Source organism: Hylobates moloch, unplaced genomic scaffold, assembly GCF_009828535.3.
Source record: "Hylobates moloch isolate HMO894 unplaced genomic scaffold, HMol_V3 SCAFFOLD_12, whole genome shotgun sequence".
Classification (NCBI taxonomy): Eukaryota; Metazoa; Chordata; class Mammalia; order Primates; family Hylobatidae; genus Hylobates; species Hylobates moloch.
Window position 1 is genome coordinate 3,716,286 of NW_026652287.1, and position 14,992 is coordinate 3,731,277.

Sequence of the window (14,992 nt, forward strand, 5' to 3'; positions counted from 1 at the left end):
GAGTGTTAGAGAGATAACAGGGAGTGGTGGTGCCTGTGGAGAAGGGACAAGCTCTTACTCAGAGCCAAAGGCTGCCAAGAAGAAACGCAGGTCCACTGCAGCCATGTTACAATTTTCCAGAAAAGCTGGAAGTCTTATGTTTTTATATGAAATCTTCTGGCTCTCTAAATGATGGTCATTAATTCTACCTTAAGATATGATTTATGTCAGATAAAACATATCTGCCTCATAGATGAGAGCTTGCAACCTCCACAATTGACTAAGAAGTTGAAAGACCTGAATCCCTACCATAAATCTATAGGCTAAACCGATACTGATGCCCAGAAACTCACAGTGAGATGAGAATTTGGTATTAACGTCTTCCCTTAAGTGACAATTTAAGCGCAAAGGGGAAAAGCCGTACCGTTCTAAAACCAGGTGTCAGGGAAGAGGAAGTGGGCTGGCTTCCCACACATTAAACATGAACATTATTTTGGTGAGGCCGCTACTCCTGTGAGCCTTGGTTTTCTTTTTTCTCACTGCGTCCTCCTGAGTCATAAATTCACTTGTCCACTTTCTTCTGGGGACACATCTCTCATGCTCACCACCATTTAAATTGTCCCAGTCAGACGGGAATGTGAAGGTGGCATTCGGGTAGAAGTATGCAGCTTTGATTCCTGGTCTTAAAGGGTCCTGGGAAACTGCTGTCTTGACAGACATCATAAATATCACCAGAAACTTGAAAAGAAAGCAGGAGAATGGAGGATGAAGCCCATCTCTTCTAGAAGGTTGAGTTGTACGGGGCCGTGAGGAGTCTAAGACAGCCGTTTATGATTTGGGCGAAGGGTGAGAGGAGGAAGAAGTGATTCCACAGACGTTCCTCAAAAGCAGGATTTCCTGTTCAGCGTCTAAATTGCACATAAGCCTCATTTTCCAGGTCATTCCAGGTGTCCAGAGGAGAAATGAGGCTTTGGGTTGTTGGCATCAGGCGTAGACATTCAGAACCTACGTTTATCAGAATATGCCCAACGATATTCCTCATCATCAGGCATCACACGCTGCGTTTCCCAAAGTGTGCAGTGTGGCCTCCAGTGACACGCGTGATTGAGATGGACCAGCAGGATCCACCTTCTAGTTGCACATTGGTTTTTATGTGCAAGAGCGAAAGCTATCAATATGTAACCAGTACACCCAACCCGTTATTCACTGGTGATAGGAAGGCTTTTGAAAAAAAAAAAAACAAATACTTCAAGTCAAATAATTTTAAACAAAATACACACTGTGCTGTAGAAGAATCATAAAGTTAATAGTCGAATGAAAACGTCAGTTCCTCCTGTCCAGGATGGAGCATGGTGGGAAACGGAGCTGATTTGTGGGGTGTGGGAAGAGGGCCAAGCCCTACCTGCCCACCCCTTGACACCACCTTGCTTTATGCAAAAAGTGCATTACATTTTCTCAAGCAGTATATATGATTTAGAAGGCGGTGTGAGTGGGAAAGACCTGTTCTCATTCATTCTGGCTCACATGTTGCCCTGTTGCTGCCTGCACACTGGCACTTCCTCCTGCCACTGGAGGCATTGCCTGAACCACAGAAAGCCTTTCTTGTCATGTCGCTTCTGCCCTCCAGATCCTGTCTCCTCTGTCAGACACCATCCTCGCTGAAAAGACCATCACTGTGCTGGACGAGAAGGTGACCATCACAGACCTCGGGGTGCAGCTGGTGACAGGGCTGTCACTCTCCTTGCAGCTCAGCCCAGGAAGCAACAGGGCCATCTTTGCCACTGCAGTGGCTCAGGAACTTCTGCAGAGGCCAAAACAGGTACGGAGGAGGGCTTGAGACACACTTCAGCGGGGCGCTCACACCAAGTGGATCACACACCAGGCAGGCACCATGCCAGGCGGGTCGCACAATAGAGTGGGATCACATATCGGGTGTTTCTCCATCTGCAAAGGGCTCTTCTGAAGCAGGTCCCAGCTACCCCACGCAGAGATGAAAAAAATAAATACATGTATACATAAGGATTGCAACATGCGAAAAATGAGAAGCCACTAAGGGGCAGGAGCCCTGGAGGAAAGGCCGCCCCTCCTCCACCATAGCGCAAGTGCATGCAGGTGGTCACCTGTGCCCTCCACACCCTTCCTGCTTCAGAGCAGGTGCACAGCCTGCTGCCAAGGTCCTGCTGGAGCGGAGGGTGACAGACCTGCTGAGTGGGGAGCCTGTGGCAGGAGATGGCTTCCAGACGATTCGTTGTTCAGCTCAAGGCAGAAACAGAGAATTCATGGAGCTGTCAGTCACAATTTTCTTTTACTTTATTTGGAACCAGTGTGAGCTAATAGAGTGTGTTGTGTGTTTCTGTGTGTTGTATGTGTATTGTGTGCATGTGTGCATATATGTGTGTTGTGTGTCTATGTATATGTGTTGTGTACATATGTTTTTGCTTCGTGTGTCTATGTGTATGCATGTGTGTGTCTTGTGTCAGTATTTTGTGTCGCTTGTGTTGTGTGTGTTGCATGTGTGCTTGTGTTGTATAGGCACCTGTATGCGTGTGTGTGTTGTGAATATATCGTGTGTTGTATGTATGTATGCATTGCATGTGTCTATGTATTTGTATGTGTGCATATGTATATGTGTGTGTTGTGGGTCTATATATGTGTGTTGTGTAAGTATGTATGTTTTTGCTCTATGTGTGTCTGTATGCATGTGTGTATATGCATGTGTCTTCTTGTGTCTGTATTTTGTGTTGTATAGGTGCCTGTGTGCATGTATATGTGTATGTGTGTTGTGTGTATGTGTGTGGTGCATGTGTTTGTATGTGGATACAATGGCTTACAAAGGGGACTGTTATAGGGGACCTTTGAATGTAGTAAGTTCTCCCTCATTAGAGGTGGATAAACATTATTTCTTAGAACATTGGAATTTGGGTGAAGCTTGCTTAATAACAAAACACAGTGGCTGCAGGTCATTAGTTCTTTGTGCCCCATGAAAAGGGATCATCCTCATGTGGGGCAGCTGGAATCCCTCCAGCCCATAGGGGACATTGTTCTGACTGCTTCCCTTCTGGATCAGGAGCCTTTTCTGTGCACTCTTCCTCAGCAGGGTGAGCTACCAGGCCTGCCCTGCCTTCATGCGCCAGCTGCGACTGTGACCATGTTCAGAGGAGGCAGAAGTGCCACACTGGACTTGCTAAGGGGCACAAAGAGCCTTCCCATCTTCCCAGCCTGCACCTGTCACGTAATGCTCCCCTCTCAGGCATGAGTTAATCTCCTAGTCCTTACACTACAGTCTTTGTTTGCAGAGTTTTGGGTTAGAAAACACTTGAAAGTGGTTGATCCCAATAACAGAATCGAAATCTTGGCCAAAGCAAACCTCCTTTTCTCAAGGAAGGATGCCAGCCGAGAGGCAAGTTACAGATAGCAATGAAGAAATAACCCGAGGCTTTTCTCTGTCTGTGGGTGATAACATCAGCTGACCACCAGCTAGGCGTTAAGGAAGGGATAATATGCAGCTAGAAGAAGGCCAGAAAGCTAATCCATTCCTGACATGCAGAGCTAAACACACTACCCTGAGATTTGCTCCACAGTTGGTCTGCAGGGCCCTTACCCCCTGCCTGCAACTTGGCTCTGACAGTGGTACTTTCAAGAACTCCGTTATGCATTTGAATGCTCTGCTCAGATTTCATGGCAGATCGAGAGAACCCGGTAAGTCAGTGTCATGTCCAGTAGCTTTTGCACTGTGCCTTGGCAAGGTTCTCTGCTTAGCAGGTAGAGTCCAAGCCAGTGTCTAACAGAATAAATATTTCTTGGCTGAGCTGAAGGAAGGAGCAGAGGCCACCAGCCACGTTTGAGGAGCCTTTCTTCTTACTTCCAAAGACTAAACAACAACTGTGTAAAATTACTTCTGTCATGGTTAGGGGCCAGTAGGTTGTAAGAGAAAAAAATCCACTCAAGCAAAAGCTTAAATAACAAAGGATGTGTTATGAGGATTATAGGGCTCTCACAAAACCCAGCCGCAAGACCTTGGAGGAAAGGGAAGGTCAACACTCTCATGCCCACTCTGTCACCTGTGTTTTTATTTTGGTCTAATTCATTATTGTCTTCCTGTGGATAAATGCTGTGCCCAAACATTTGCTTATAAACATTTGCTTATACCTAGTCCATCAGAGGGCCTCAATCCCCAATTTTATATGTGCCCCGACTACACATCTTCCCAAGCATAACTTCATCAGTCTTGTCTTTCTGGTTTCAAGTTTGAGAGAGAAAGAGAAAGAGAGGAGAGAGAGAGAGACAGAGGGAGAGAGAGAGTGATGCTGGCTGGCTCAGCATTGCTGAGATTGATGGCTCTAATGGTAGCAGCTGTCTCATTCCAATCAGCTGTTGCTGTGGCCCAGCGGGCAGGGTCATGGGCTGCCTAGTGCTGTTCATCATCTCGGGCTTGGGGCGGAGCAGGTTCTCTGAGAGGGAGGGAGGAGGGAGGAGGGAGGAAGCAATGGATCTGCCACTGCTGTCAAGCATAATGACATCTTCACTAAAATTAAAGGCTGGCATGAAATTGGAGCTTATCTCCAATGATCTGCCTGGTCAAACTATTTGCAAAGAAAGTTGGTCTAAATCAACAAAGTGAAAACAGCAAGAGACTGAGAGGTGTACAAACCTCAGCTGTGGCTGCTTTTTGGTCTTCCAGTTTCCTCCAGTTGGGTTGGCTGGAGGAAGAGACGAAGACTCTCCCATCAAGATGCTTCTCCCTCTCCTGCTGTCAGGCTTAACTCCTCCCTCCAAGCCAAGACTATGTCCTGAGGCCAGAACAGATCCACTCCTGCAGACCCAGAAAAGGCAGGGCTGGCAAAACCACAGCCTGCAGCCCTGCAGTGGGACCTCATCTAGATCAGAGGCTTTTATCTGTATTGCCAGTAATCAGTGGAGACTCAGTATTACAACTTAAGAATAACGTAATAAATATTTTTCATTTGAATGCGTAACACTTGTAAATGATTCCACTCACCAGTAATTTCCTTTGTTGTGCAATTTATTATGGTTCAGAAGTCGATTCTAAACAGCCCAAGGGCCCATCTTCCTTTTAACACCTACAGGAGGAAAAAAAAAAAAAAAAAGCAAATCTTATGGATTGTTTAATACTGGCCCTGTTTTGTCATTTCGTTGTTTTATTATTTTGCTTTTTTGCATCTTTGTGAGAATTCGTTTTATTTTATACTCTCGGTACTTCTTATTGCTTATTTCTACACTGTTTGAAAGGTTTGTCTTTGTTCTTGTATTACTATTTTTGCCATTGTGTGTCTACTGTACTAAGACTTGGGGCTCAATGAGCTTTTTGGCCCATTTGATTAACTTACATATTTTTCTCCATAGGAAGCAGCCATCAGTTGCTGGGTCCAGTTCAGTGATGGCTCAGTCACACCCTTGGATATTTACGATGGGAAAGACTTCTCCTTGATGGCCACATCTTTGGATGAGAAGGTGGTCTCCATCCACCAAGACCCCAAATTCAAGTGGCCTATCATTGCTGCAGAAACTGAAGGACAAGGCGCCCTGGTCAAGGTGGAAATGGTTATTAGTGAATCCTGCCAGAAATCCAAGCGGAAGAGTGTGTTAGCTGTTGGAACGGCAAACATCAAAGTTAAATTTGGCCAAAACGATGCTAACCCCAACACCAGTGACAGCAGACACACAGGGGCAGGGGTTCACATGGAAAACAATGTCAGTGACAGAAGGCCCAAAAAACCCTTGCAGGAATGGGGGAGTCAGGAAGGACAGTACTATGGCAGTTCTTCCATGGGACTCATGGAGGGACGGGGCACCACGACAGACAGGTCCATCCTGCAGAAGAAGAAAGGCCAGGAAAGCCTTTTAGATGACAACAGCCACTTGCAGACCATCCCTAGCGACCTCACCAGCTTCCCAGCCCAGGTGGACCTCCCCAGAAGCAATGGGGAAATGGATGGGAATGACCTTATGCAGGCATCCAAAGGGCTGAGCGACTTAGAAATTGGGATGTATGCTTTGTTGGGAGTCTTCTGTTTGGCCATTTTGGTCTTCTTGATAAACTGTGTGACCTTTGCATTAAAATACAGACACAAACAGGTTCCCTTCGAGGAGCAGGAAGGGATGAGTCACTCTCATGACTGGGTTGGGTTAAGCAACCGGACAGAGCTGTTGGAGAATCACATCAACTTTGCCTCCTCGCAAGATGAGCAAATCACTGCCATTGACAGGGGCATGGATTTCGAGGAAAGTAAATATCTCCTCAGCACAAACTCCCAAAAAAGCATCAATGGGCAGCTGTTCAAACCTTTGGGACCCATCATCATTGATGGGAAAGATCAGAAAAGTGAGCCCCCAACATCCCCTACCTCAAAAAGGAAAAGGGTGAAATTTACCACCTTCACCGCCGTCTCCTCGGACGACGAGTACCCCACCAGGAACTCCATCGTGATGAGTAGCGAGGATGATATAAAGTGGGTCTGCCAGGATCTGGACCCTGGGGACTGCAAAGAGCTGCACAACTACATGGAGAGGTTACATGAAAATGTGTAAGCCAGACACACACAGACATTGGTTCTCACTCACCTTTCAGCCTTTAATTCCAGGATGTGTAGCAACAGTGCCCCGGAAGAGAAACAAAGCAGCAGGACAAAATAAGGATGACACTATCCATGGAGCCTCAGCCAGTGACCCCGGCTCAGCGGCGAGGCCTGGAGTCCGCATCGACGCACACATTCCAGAGTACAGTGTCTTGCTTAAGAGGTTTATCATGCATGGCAAGATTTTTAAGACTTGAAACAAAAATGAGTTCTGAATCACTGAGCGTCTGAGAGCTTCCAGGAAAGAACAGCCTCTCTCTCTCTCTCTCTCGAATCAAAGCAATTTGGATATTGTAAAATCCACATGGCTCCAATATTCAATATTGCAGACTATGGAAGAAAAGTGCAACTCAGGTGGAGCATCCGTGGATCAATAGGAGGAAGCGTGTCATCGAAACTGGAGCAGCACATCTCGCTGTGAGCACGATCACAGGCAGTCCAGTGCCGCCGTCAGCTGTGGGAGGCATGATTGTCTCTCAAAGGCTGGGCCAGAGCTGGCTCAGATCATGGACAGGCCAAGGCAGTGGCTGAAAAGGACTGAAAGGGAACATGTGGGCTAACAGGCCACAAATACCTTTGTAACTACATGCCAAGGACAAACACACGGACGCAAACCCTCTGAGCCCTTCAGGGCACTTCTTTATTTGTAAACTAAGGATACTGGGCATAGAATTTGAATCAATCAGGCTCAAAGAACCAGGCTCTTTTGATCCATATCAAGTTCACCATGTATCCATTTCTATTCCTCCACTGCATTGCCATCCTCCCCAAAGCCGTTGGTCACCTGTGGGTGGGGGAGGGAGAGGGCAGTTTGTAGTATTTGCTGGGTCTTTTTTCTCCCCCTGGGTTTTGTGTCAACTCCCGAGTGACATTCTGTAGAGAAGCTCCCCCTGCAACCTGGGCATATGTCCCACGCCGTCCATCTTTGAAGAGGCTGGTCTCTAGGCATGGGCAGTACTCACGGTGAGTTCCATACCAGGCGATATACATTCCCTTGCTTTTCTAGAAAGAAAACAGGGCCACTTGGGATGGGCCTTTCACTGTTCATGGCAGATCTCCTGTCCAAGAATGTGGCCTCGAAGCTGTTGAGACAAATCGGGGTGCCCGTGTGGAACGTGCAGGACATGTGGAGTTGAGGGGTTCTGGGTGTGAAAGCGGTGGGTCCAGCAGGAAGCCCAGCCTCACACACACCAGACAGCACAGAAGCCTTCTTCACCTTGGAGGTGTGAAGGGATGAGGGGCATCAGTATGTGTGGTGGAGATGCAGGTTTGCAAGCACTTGATCCTGCAGTCAGCCCCAAAACGTTTAGCATTGCTTAAGATCAGCATGACTCTGGATATCCCTAAATCCCTTCACTTATGAAACCTATGAAGATGGGGGCAAGGAGACATCAGAGAATTCCTGCCGCATCTCACGCTCACTCCAAGGTAGAGAATGATGTGTTGGGTGATTACCAGCCAGATAGGATCCCGAGAAAGATGGTCGGGGGCAGCGGGTGGCGGGCAGAAGAGGCCGTGCTGTTGAATCGATCTTCTATTTTACCCTCTGTGTCATTTTCTTTCTCTCTCTCTGCTCTTTAGATGTCTGTTTTCCAGTCTCTCTCTGTGTGTCTCTGTGTATCTCTCTCCTCCTTTGAACCCATCTCCCTGATTCCTCTCTGTCTCTGTAATTTTGAGTGTGTGTCTTTACTCCTCCTCCCTCTCCATAGAATTGAATTCTCTTTAGATCATGCGTGTGTACATTTCACCAGTTTACCCTTCCAACCTTACCTCTCTCCCCTGCAACTGCGGTGCTCTTGAGACTGAGGTTTCTGCAGCCAGTAAGTCACCTGCTCCTGTCCGCAAGCTTACCTACCTTGTTTGGTTGGGTGATTAAGCTGTCACCCCTTTTCAATGAGAATCCTTTGCTTTCAGTAACATCCTCATATTTCTTTCCATTCTTACCTGTGTCATGTTCTGTTGAATACTGCAGCCGCCGCCTGCTCCCAAATCCATCTACGTGTAGAATGTACTGTAGATTGTAAGAATGTAATATATATTTATAAACTTACTGACTGTAAATATAAAGTTTGCATTCAGTGGCTTTATGGCTGTCCTTTGTCTTCTACACTCTGACCCCCTCCAAGGGGCTGGCATCAATTGCAAATGGCTCTGCAAATGCTGTGGCTCTAAATGAAATGCAGATTTAAGGATTCCAGCACAATCCAATTACACCCTTACCTCGTGTAGTGCTGCTCTCTGCATTGAGGGGGTGTTGACACGTGATGACAAAGTGCATTGTGTACTAAGTATCTCTCCTCCAGGACCTGAAAGGATTTGCAGATAAATCACACACGTGCAATTCTCTCGTAAAAGCCTGCTGACTGATGGTGGTAAGTGGAAACTGTGGCAGGCAAGCATGTATTCCAGCCTCCTTTTGGGCTGAGGTGAGGAAAATTCTCTGTCCTTCCTTTGGGTCTCGAGTGTACATACACACAATAACTCTGGACTGGGTTTAAAAGTTGATTGTAGATTCCTTTATCAACCGCAGCCCCAAGACAATTCTACAAAACAAGAAGATGCATGGAATCCTTAGATTCATGCAAACAATAGCAAGTGATAGGTCAATCATTTATTCAGCCAGTATTTACTGAGCAGCTACTCTGTACCAGAGTACAGGGGGCTGCAGAGGTAAGTAGGCCATGAGACTTCAAGCCAGGAATAGCTGTGAGCACTAGAGACAGAGTCACACATACAGCAAATGCACATGCACTCTCAAAATCCTTACTTTTATATCTATTTGGGTGGGGGGAATAAACAGCAAACAAAATAATTTCAGATAGATAGTCATGGTTTTTGTTTGTTTTTGCTTTGAGACAGGGTCTTGCTCTGTCTTGTTGCCCAGGCTGGAGTGCAGTGGCACAATCTCAGCTCACGAAAACCTCTGCCTCCTGAGTGCTCAAGCGATCCTCCTACCTCAGCCTCCTGAGTAGCTGGGACTACAGGCACATGCCACCACACTCAGTGAATTTTTGTACTTTTTGTAGATGTAGGGGTCTTGCTATGTTGCCCAGGCTGATCTTGAACTCCTGGGCTCAAGCAATCCTCCCACCTCGGCCTCCCAAAGTGCTGGGATTACAGGTGTGAGCCACAGAACCCAGCCAGTCATAAGTTTTGTAAAAGACAATAAAACTGGTTGCAGAATGGAGAAAACTGAGCCAACATTCAAAACCTTGATGATTTCACCTTAGAAATCTAGATTTCTAGCATTGCTTAAGAATTCAGACACTGGCGAAATGGGGCCTCCAATCTGACGTGGCCTCGATAGGGCAGAGTGGCACTGAGGTTTCGAGTCCTCTCCACCCACGATGTCTTCTGGATGCAGAGTTGACCGACTCCATTTATGCTCCCTCTCACCACTCTTCTAATAGAGAAGTGTTTCTCCCAAGTCACAGCTCTACCCAAAAGTTGGGGAAACAGAGAGGGGAGGAGTCGTGTGTTTTCAAGATCATTCAGAAAGAGCTCATTGCTTTATGAAAGGGAAGAAAATTCCTGTGTGTCTCCTAGGCAAATACAGAATGTCATGTCTAAAGAACACAACTGAAGATGCCCTTATGATGCAAACCGTCATGCGATCTATGTGCCCAGAATCCGAGAAAGAACTGATGGGAAAGTCTTAACTGAAATACCCACGAGGTATCTTTTCGAGAGTGAATAAATAAGTGATGCAGCTTGGTTTCTCTCGCACCTGGCTGGTTTGCTCTTTGACGCCACCTGCAGGGCCCCTGGAGACAGAGTTTCCCAAACTCCCAAGGAAGATGGCACTGGAAGCTGGAGGGCTGCCGGCCTCATCAGCATCTCCGTGGGGGGCCTGTCCCTCACGGCTTCTCAGTTCCCTCCGGGGGGACTCCGGCTACAGGTACTTTACCATAACTAAGTACCGCAAACTGGGCAGCTTAAGTAACAGAAATGTACTGCCTCACTTTTCTGGAAGCCTGGAGTCTGAGCTCAGTGTGGCGGCAGAGCTGGTTCCCTCGGAGGGTTTGTGGGGGAACTCCTCCAGGCCTCTCCCAGCTCCTGCGGTTGTACTGGCATCCTTGGTAGTCCTTGGCTTGTAGGAGCATCACTCTGATCTCTGCCTTCATCTTCATGTGACAGACTCCCTGTGTGTGTGTCTGTGTCCAAATTTCCTCTTTTGTGTGAGACAGGGATCTCACTTTGCTACCCAGGCTGGAATACAGTTGTGTGACCAACGCTCACTGCTGCCTCGACCTCCTGGGCTCAAGCAATCCTCCCACCCTAGCCTCTCAAGTAGCTGGGACTACAGACACACACCACCACACTTAGCTATTTTTTTAAAATTTTTTGTAAATATGGGGTCTCACTATGTTGCCCAGGCTGGTCTCGAACTCCTGACCTCAAGCAATCATCCCACCTTGGCCTCCCAAAGTGCTGGGATTACAGGATGAGCCACCATGCCTGGCTCCAAAGTTCCCCAAGGAAACTAGGGCCCACTCTACTGCAGTGTGACCTCATCTCAACTAATTACATCTGCAATGACCCTATTTCCAAACAAGGTTGTCTTCTGATACTGGGCATTAGGATTTCCACTATGAATTTGGGGTTGGGGGAGACACAGTTCAATCCTTAACACCAGCCTCTGGTCCTAAGGTCCTGGGCAGCTAAGCCTGTGCACAAGCCGAGGGCCTGTTGGCCAGGCAGAGATGTGACTGCCCTGGCACTGGGCTGGTGGGGCCCACTGGCCTTCCAGGAATGTGTCTCATCCCTCAGAGCCTCGCCCTACCCTCGATTTCACACCCGTTTTACAAATGAGTCTCTGCTAGGACACCCTGGGAGTGCAAGTGAACAATTTATCTTTTTCCTTCTGGGAAAGCTCAGAACTGTGAATTAATTACCCAATTGGCACTTCCCAAGGTGCAGTCATTAGCTCCTTGCCGCCCCCTTTGTTTTGTCCTTGCAGCAGCAAATGATGCTCTGGCAGGAAGACGGGTGAGTCCGGGGTGTCCCCCAACGGAGACTGGCATCCTCTGAGCCAGGGATTACTGCGGATGACTGATCCGGGGGGTGGAGAGGGGAGGCAGAGGCGAGAAGTGCTACAGGCCAGAGGCCCGATGCAGTTGTGACTTGGGGCAGAGGCATCTCTGCCTGGCCAACAGGTCCTTCTTCTCAAGCGCACTGTGACACGCCTTCCCCACACCTGACCCCAAACGATATGAGTATATGGGAAAACATGCTGAACTGTTCATCAGAAAGTCAGAGATAGGAGAATGCAGGATCTGTCCTGGGTACAAACGCTACACGTGTTTTGGGAGATGTATTGGTTTCCTGGGGCCGTCGTAACAAATCACCGCAAACAGGGCTGCTCACAGCAACCGGAATTTATTCTCTCACCATTCTGAAGGCGGAAAGTCCAAAGTCAAGGTGTTGGCAGAGGTGGTTCCTTCCAGGTGTTGTGAGGCCAAATCAGCCCCATGCCTCCTCTTCCAGCTTCAGGCGGCTCATGGCAATCTGTGGTCTCCTGGCTGGTGGACACATCACTCTAGTCCCTGCCTCCGTCATCACGCGGCCCTCTCCCCGTGAGTCTTTGTGTCCAAGTTTTCTTCTCTTAAGAAATTCAGTCGCTGGAATTTGGATATACCCTAATTTGTATGACCTCATCTTACCTTGATTACATCTGCAAAGACCCTATTTCCTTCCAGATAAGGTCACATTCACAGGGATTAAGGGGTAAGACTTCAGCATATCTTCCTGGGGGGAACATTCCCCTCCACTCCAGGGAGAAAGAAGTCCCCATGGCAGAGAAGAAGTTCTGTCTTCCTGTTTGCTTTAAAGAGAATCCTTTTATTGCAAGTGATTACAAAAATAAAGTGGGCTTAAGGGAAAAATAGCAGGAGTGAGGAAGAGGATGTGTTACTTTCTAGGATGGAAAAAGCATCAGTGCATCCAACATCCATCCCGGATGGTTGGCCCAGGAGCTCCCTGTCTCTTCTCCTCTCTCTGTTTTCCTCTGTATTTGCCTATATGTCTTCATTGTCGGACAGCCCATTCTACGTAGCAGCCTCAGGAAGCTCTAGACTTGTTATGAAAGTTGTGCAGGTAACAATCGCAGAGCAAAGACAGTTAACTCCCAGCATGTTCAGAAAAAGTCCTCCATTGCCTCCTATTGGCCGGCGTGAGTCGCTGGCTAAACATAGTCAGATCTGCTGACGGAATGGCCCAGGCCTGGTCACAAGTACTCGCCCCAGCCCTGGCACCTGGAGAATGAGGAGCAAGTCCTCATCTAAACCACAGCATAGAGACTCAGAGGAGAGGTTCCAAAGGCAGCATGGAGACATTTTGCCATTAACTGGGGAGATGTATGCTGTTCTTGCAAAGCAGTGCACCCCAGGGCGCCCTTTCATTGCCTTCTCCTGGCTTCTGTGCCCCCAGATTCCATTCCTAAGAGTTTTGCTTTCTAGACATTCAAGAAGACTCCTGAGCCAATATTAAGGGACCCCAGAGAATGCTGGGCCATGGTGAAGAGTGGGAGTCAGCCCCTTCACAGAAAACCTCTGTGGGGCCACTGCAGATACCCCGTCCTGTCTGGCCAAGTCCCCGTGAGCGCCCCCTCAGGGGGCGCAGTTCTTTTTTGGACAGCCAGACCTTGAATTTTTCACAGCTGTTTTTCCTGATGTTGAATGAGCCTCACTCACCAATTATGCTAATGGACTCGGAGCCCGGTGGCCGATGATTGTCTTCTGACTTTAAAAGCTTCTGCCAGGCTCTTCTTTGTTCCCCCTGCAGGCAGAGCATTGCGAGGCTCCTGGGTGCATCTTCTAAGTGGGCAGTCAATGTTTTCTAAATGAAAATTAACAGAGTGACCTTTTTTTTTTTTTTTTTTTTGAGACAGAGTCTTTCTCTGTCGCCCAGGCTGGAGTGCAGTGGCACCATTTCAGCTCACTGCAAGCTCCACCCCCCGGGTTCACGCCATTCTCCTGCCTCAGCCTCCCCAGTAGCTGGGACTACAGGCGCCCACCACCACACCCGGCTAATTTTTTGTATTTTTAGTAGAGACAGGGTTTCACTATGTTGGCCAGGATGGTCTCGAACTCCTGACCTTGTGATCCGCCCACCTTGGCATCCCAAAGTGCTAGGATTACAGGCTTAAGCCACCGCGCCCGGCCAACAGAGGGACCTTTTAAAAACATGATTTAAATCATGTCACTCCTGGCTTAAAACCCTCCAGTAGAGGCCCATAATTCCTGGAATAAAATCTGGACTCCATCATATGACCAAAAGGTCTTATGTGATGCAGAGCTGCCTGCCACCCACCCTCACACCCACCACCCGCCCACTCGCTCACTGTGCTCCAACCCCACCGGTTTCCTTCTGTCTATTCCTCTCTCAAAAGAAGCGCACTCGCAGCTGGGCGCAGTGGCTCACGCCTGTAATCCCAGCACTTTGGGAAGCCAAGGTGGGCGGCTCACCTGAGGTCAGGAGTTCGAGCAGCCTAGCCAACATGACAAAACCCCGTCTCTACTAAAAATACAAAAATTAGCCTGGCGTGGTGGTGGGCACCTATAATCCCAGCTACCTGGGAGGCTGAGGCAGGAGAGTCGATTGAACCTGGGAGGCGGAGGTTTCAGTGAGCCAAAATCGAGGCACTGCACTTTAGCCTGGGCAACAGAGTGATACTCCATCTCAAAAAAAAAAAAAGAAAGAAAAAAAAAGAAAAGAAAAGAAAAAGAAAGACGCGTACTCCCACCTCAAGGCCTTTGCCTGTGCTGCTTCTTTATGGAACTCTATTCCCCCAGATTCTCACGGTCTCACCCCTCCGCATCATGCATGTCTCGGCTCATACTTCTATTCCTAAGAGAATACATCAGAGCAGCCTCACCCCTCCCATGCCACTTTCTTCCACTCTGATCATCTTATATAGTTCACAGCGTTTAGAGCGCCCTAGAATTGTCCTGTTTGCTTTTAGCTTATTGTGTGTCTTCCCTAGTAGAATGTGAGTTCCAGAGGAGTAAGGAGATAGTCAATCTGTTCCCTGCTATATACTCTATGACTAGAGTCATGCCTACAAAGAATCAGCAATCAATAAACATTTTTTGGATGAATGGTTGCATGACTAGATGATGGTGGATTGGTGGATGGATGGATGAATGGATGAAGGCTCATTAGATAAATGGATGGTCGAGGGCTGGATGGTGGATGGATAAATGGATGGATGAAAGTTGACTAGATGAATAGATGAATGGTGGGTGGTTGGATGGATGGATGGATGCAGGGATGGATGAAGTTTGATTAGATGGACAGATAGATGGTGGATGATGGTGGATGGATGGATGGACGGACAGATAGATAATAAATGGTTTACAGAGCATGACTGATGAAAGCACAATCTGATAAATTTAAGTGAGCCACCTAGTGAGAAC

The 14,992-nt window shown here is 47.9% G+C and overlaps 1 protein-coding gene, 1 long non-coding RNA gene and 1 pseudogene across 2 annotated transcripts in view; 2 read left to right on the forward strand and 1 right to left on the reverse strand.

The window, feature by feature from the left end:
• The window catches only part of LOC116477688 (uncharacterized), a 35,181-nt gene extending 29,777 nt beyond the window's left edge, over window positions 1-5,404 (reverse strand). The window contains exons 1-2 of the long non-coding RNA XR_009209159.1: window positions 5,328-5,404; window positions 4,979-5,060 (exon numbers count right to left, since the gene is read on the reverse strand). This is a non-coding gene — a long non-coding RNA (uncharacterized LOC116477688). The remainder of the gene's footprint in view (window positions 1-4,978; window positions 5,061-5,327) is intronic.
• Window positions 1-9,105, forward strand: part of TMEM132D (transmembrane protein 132D) — an 832,732-nt gene extending 823,627 nt beyond the window's left edge. The window contains exons 8-9 of the mRNA XM_032168279.2: window positions 1,607-1,798; window positions 5,344-9,105. Coding sequence (XP_032024170.1) covers window positions 1,607-1,798; window positions 5,344-6,528 — 1,377 coding nt within the window. The 3' untranslated portion in view covers window positions 6,529-9,105. The remainder of the gene's footprint in view (window positions 1-1,606; window positions 1,799-5,343) is intronic.
• Window positions 9,106-10,372: 1,267 nt separating this feature from the next.
• LOC116479363 (NACHT, LRR and PYD domains-containing protein 9-like) overlaps window positions 10,373-14,992 on the forward strand; it is a 66,868-nt pseudogene continuing 62,248 nt past the window's right edge.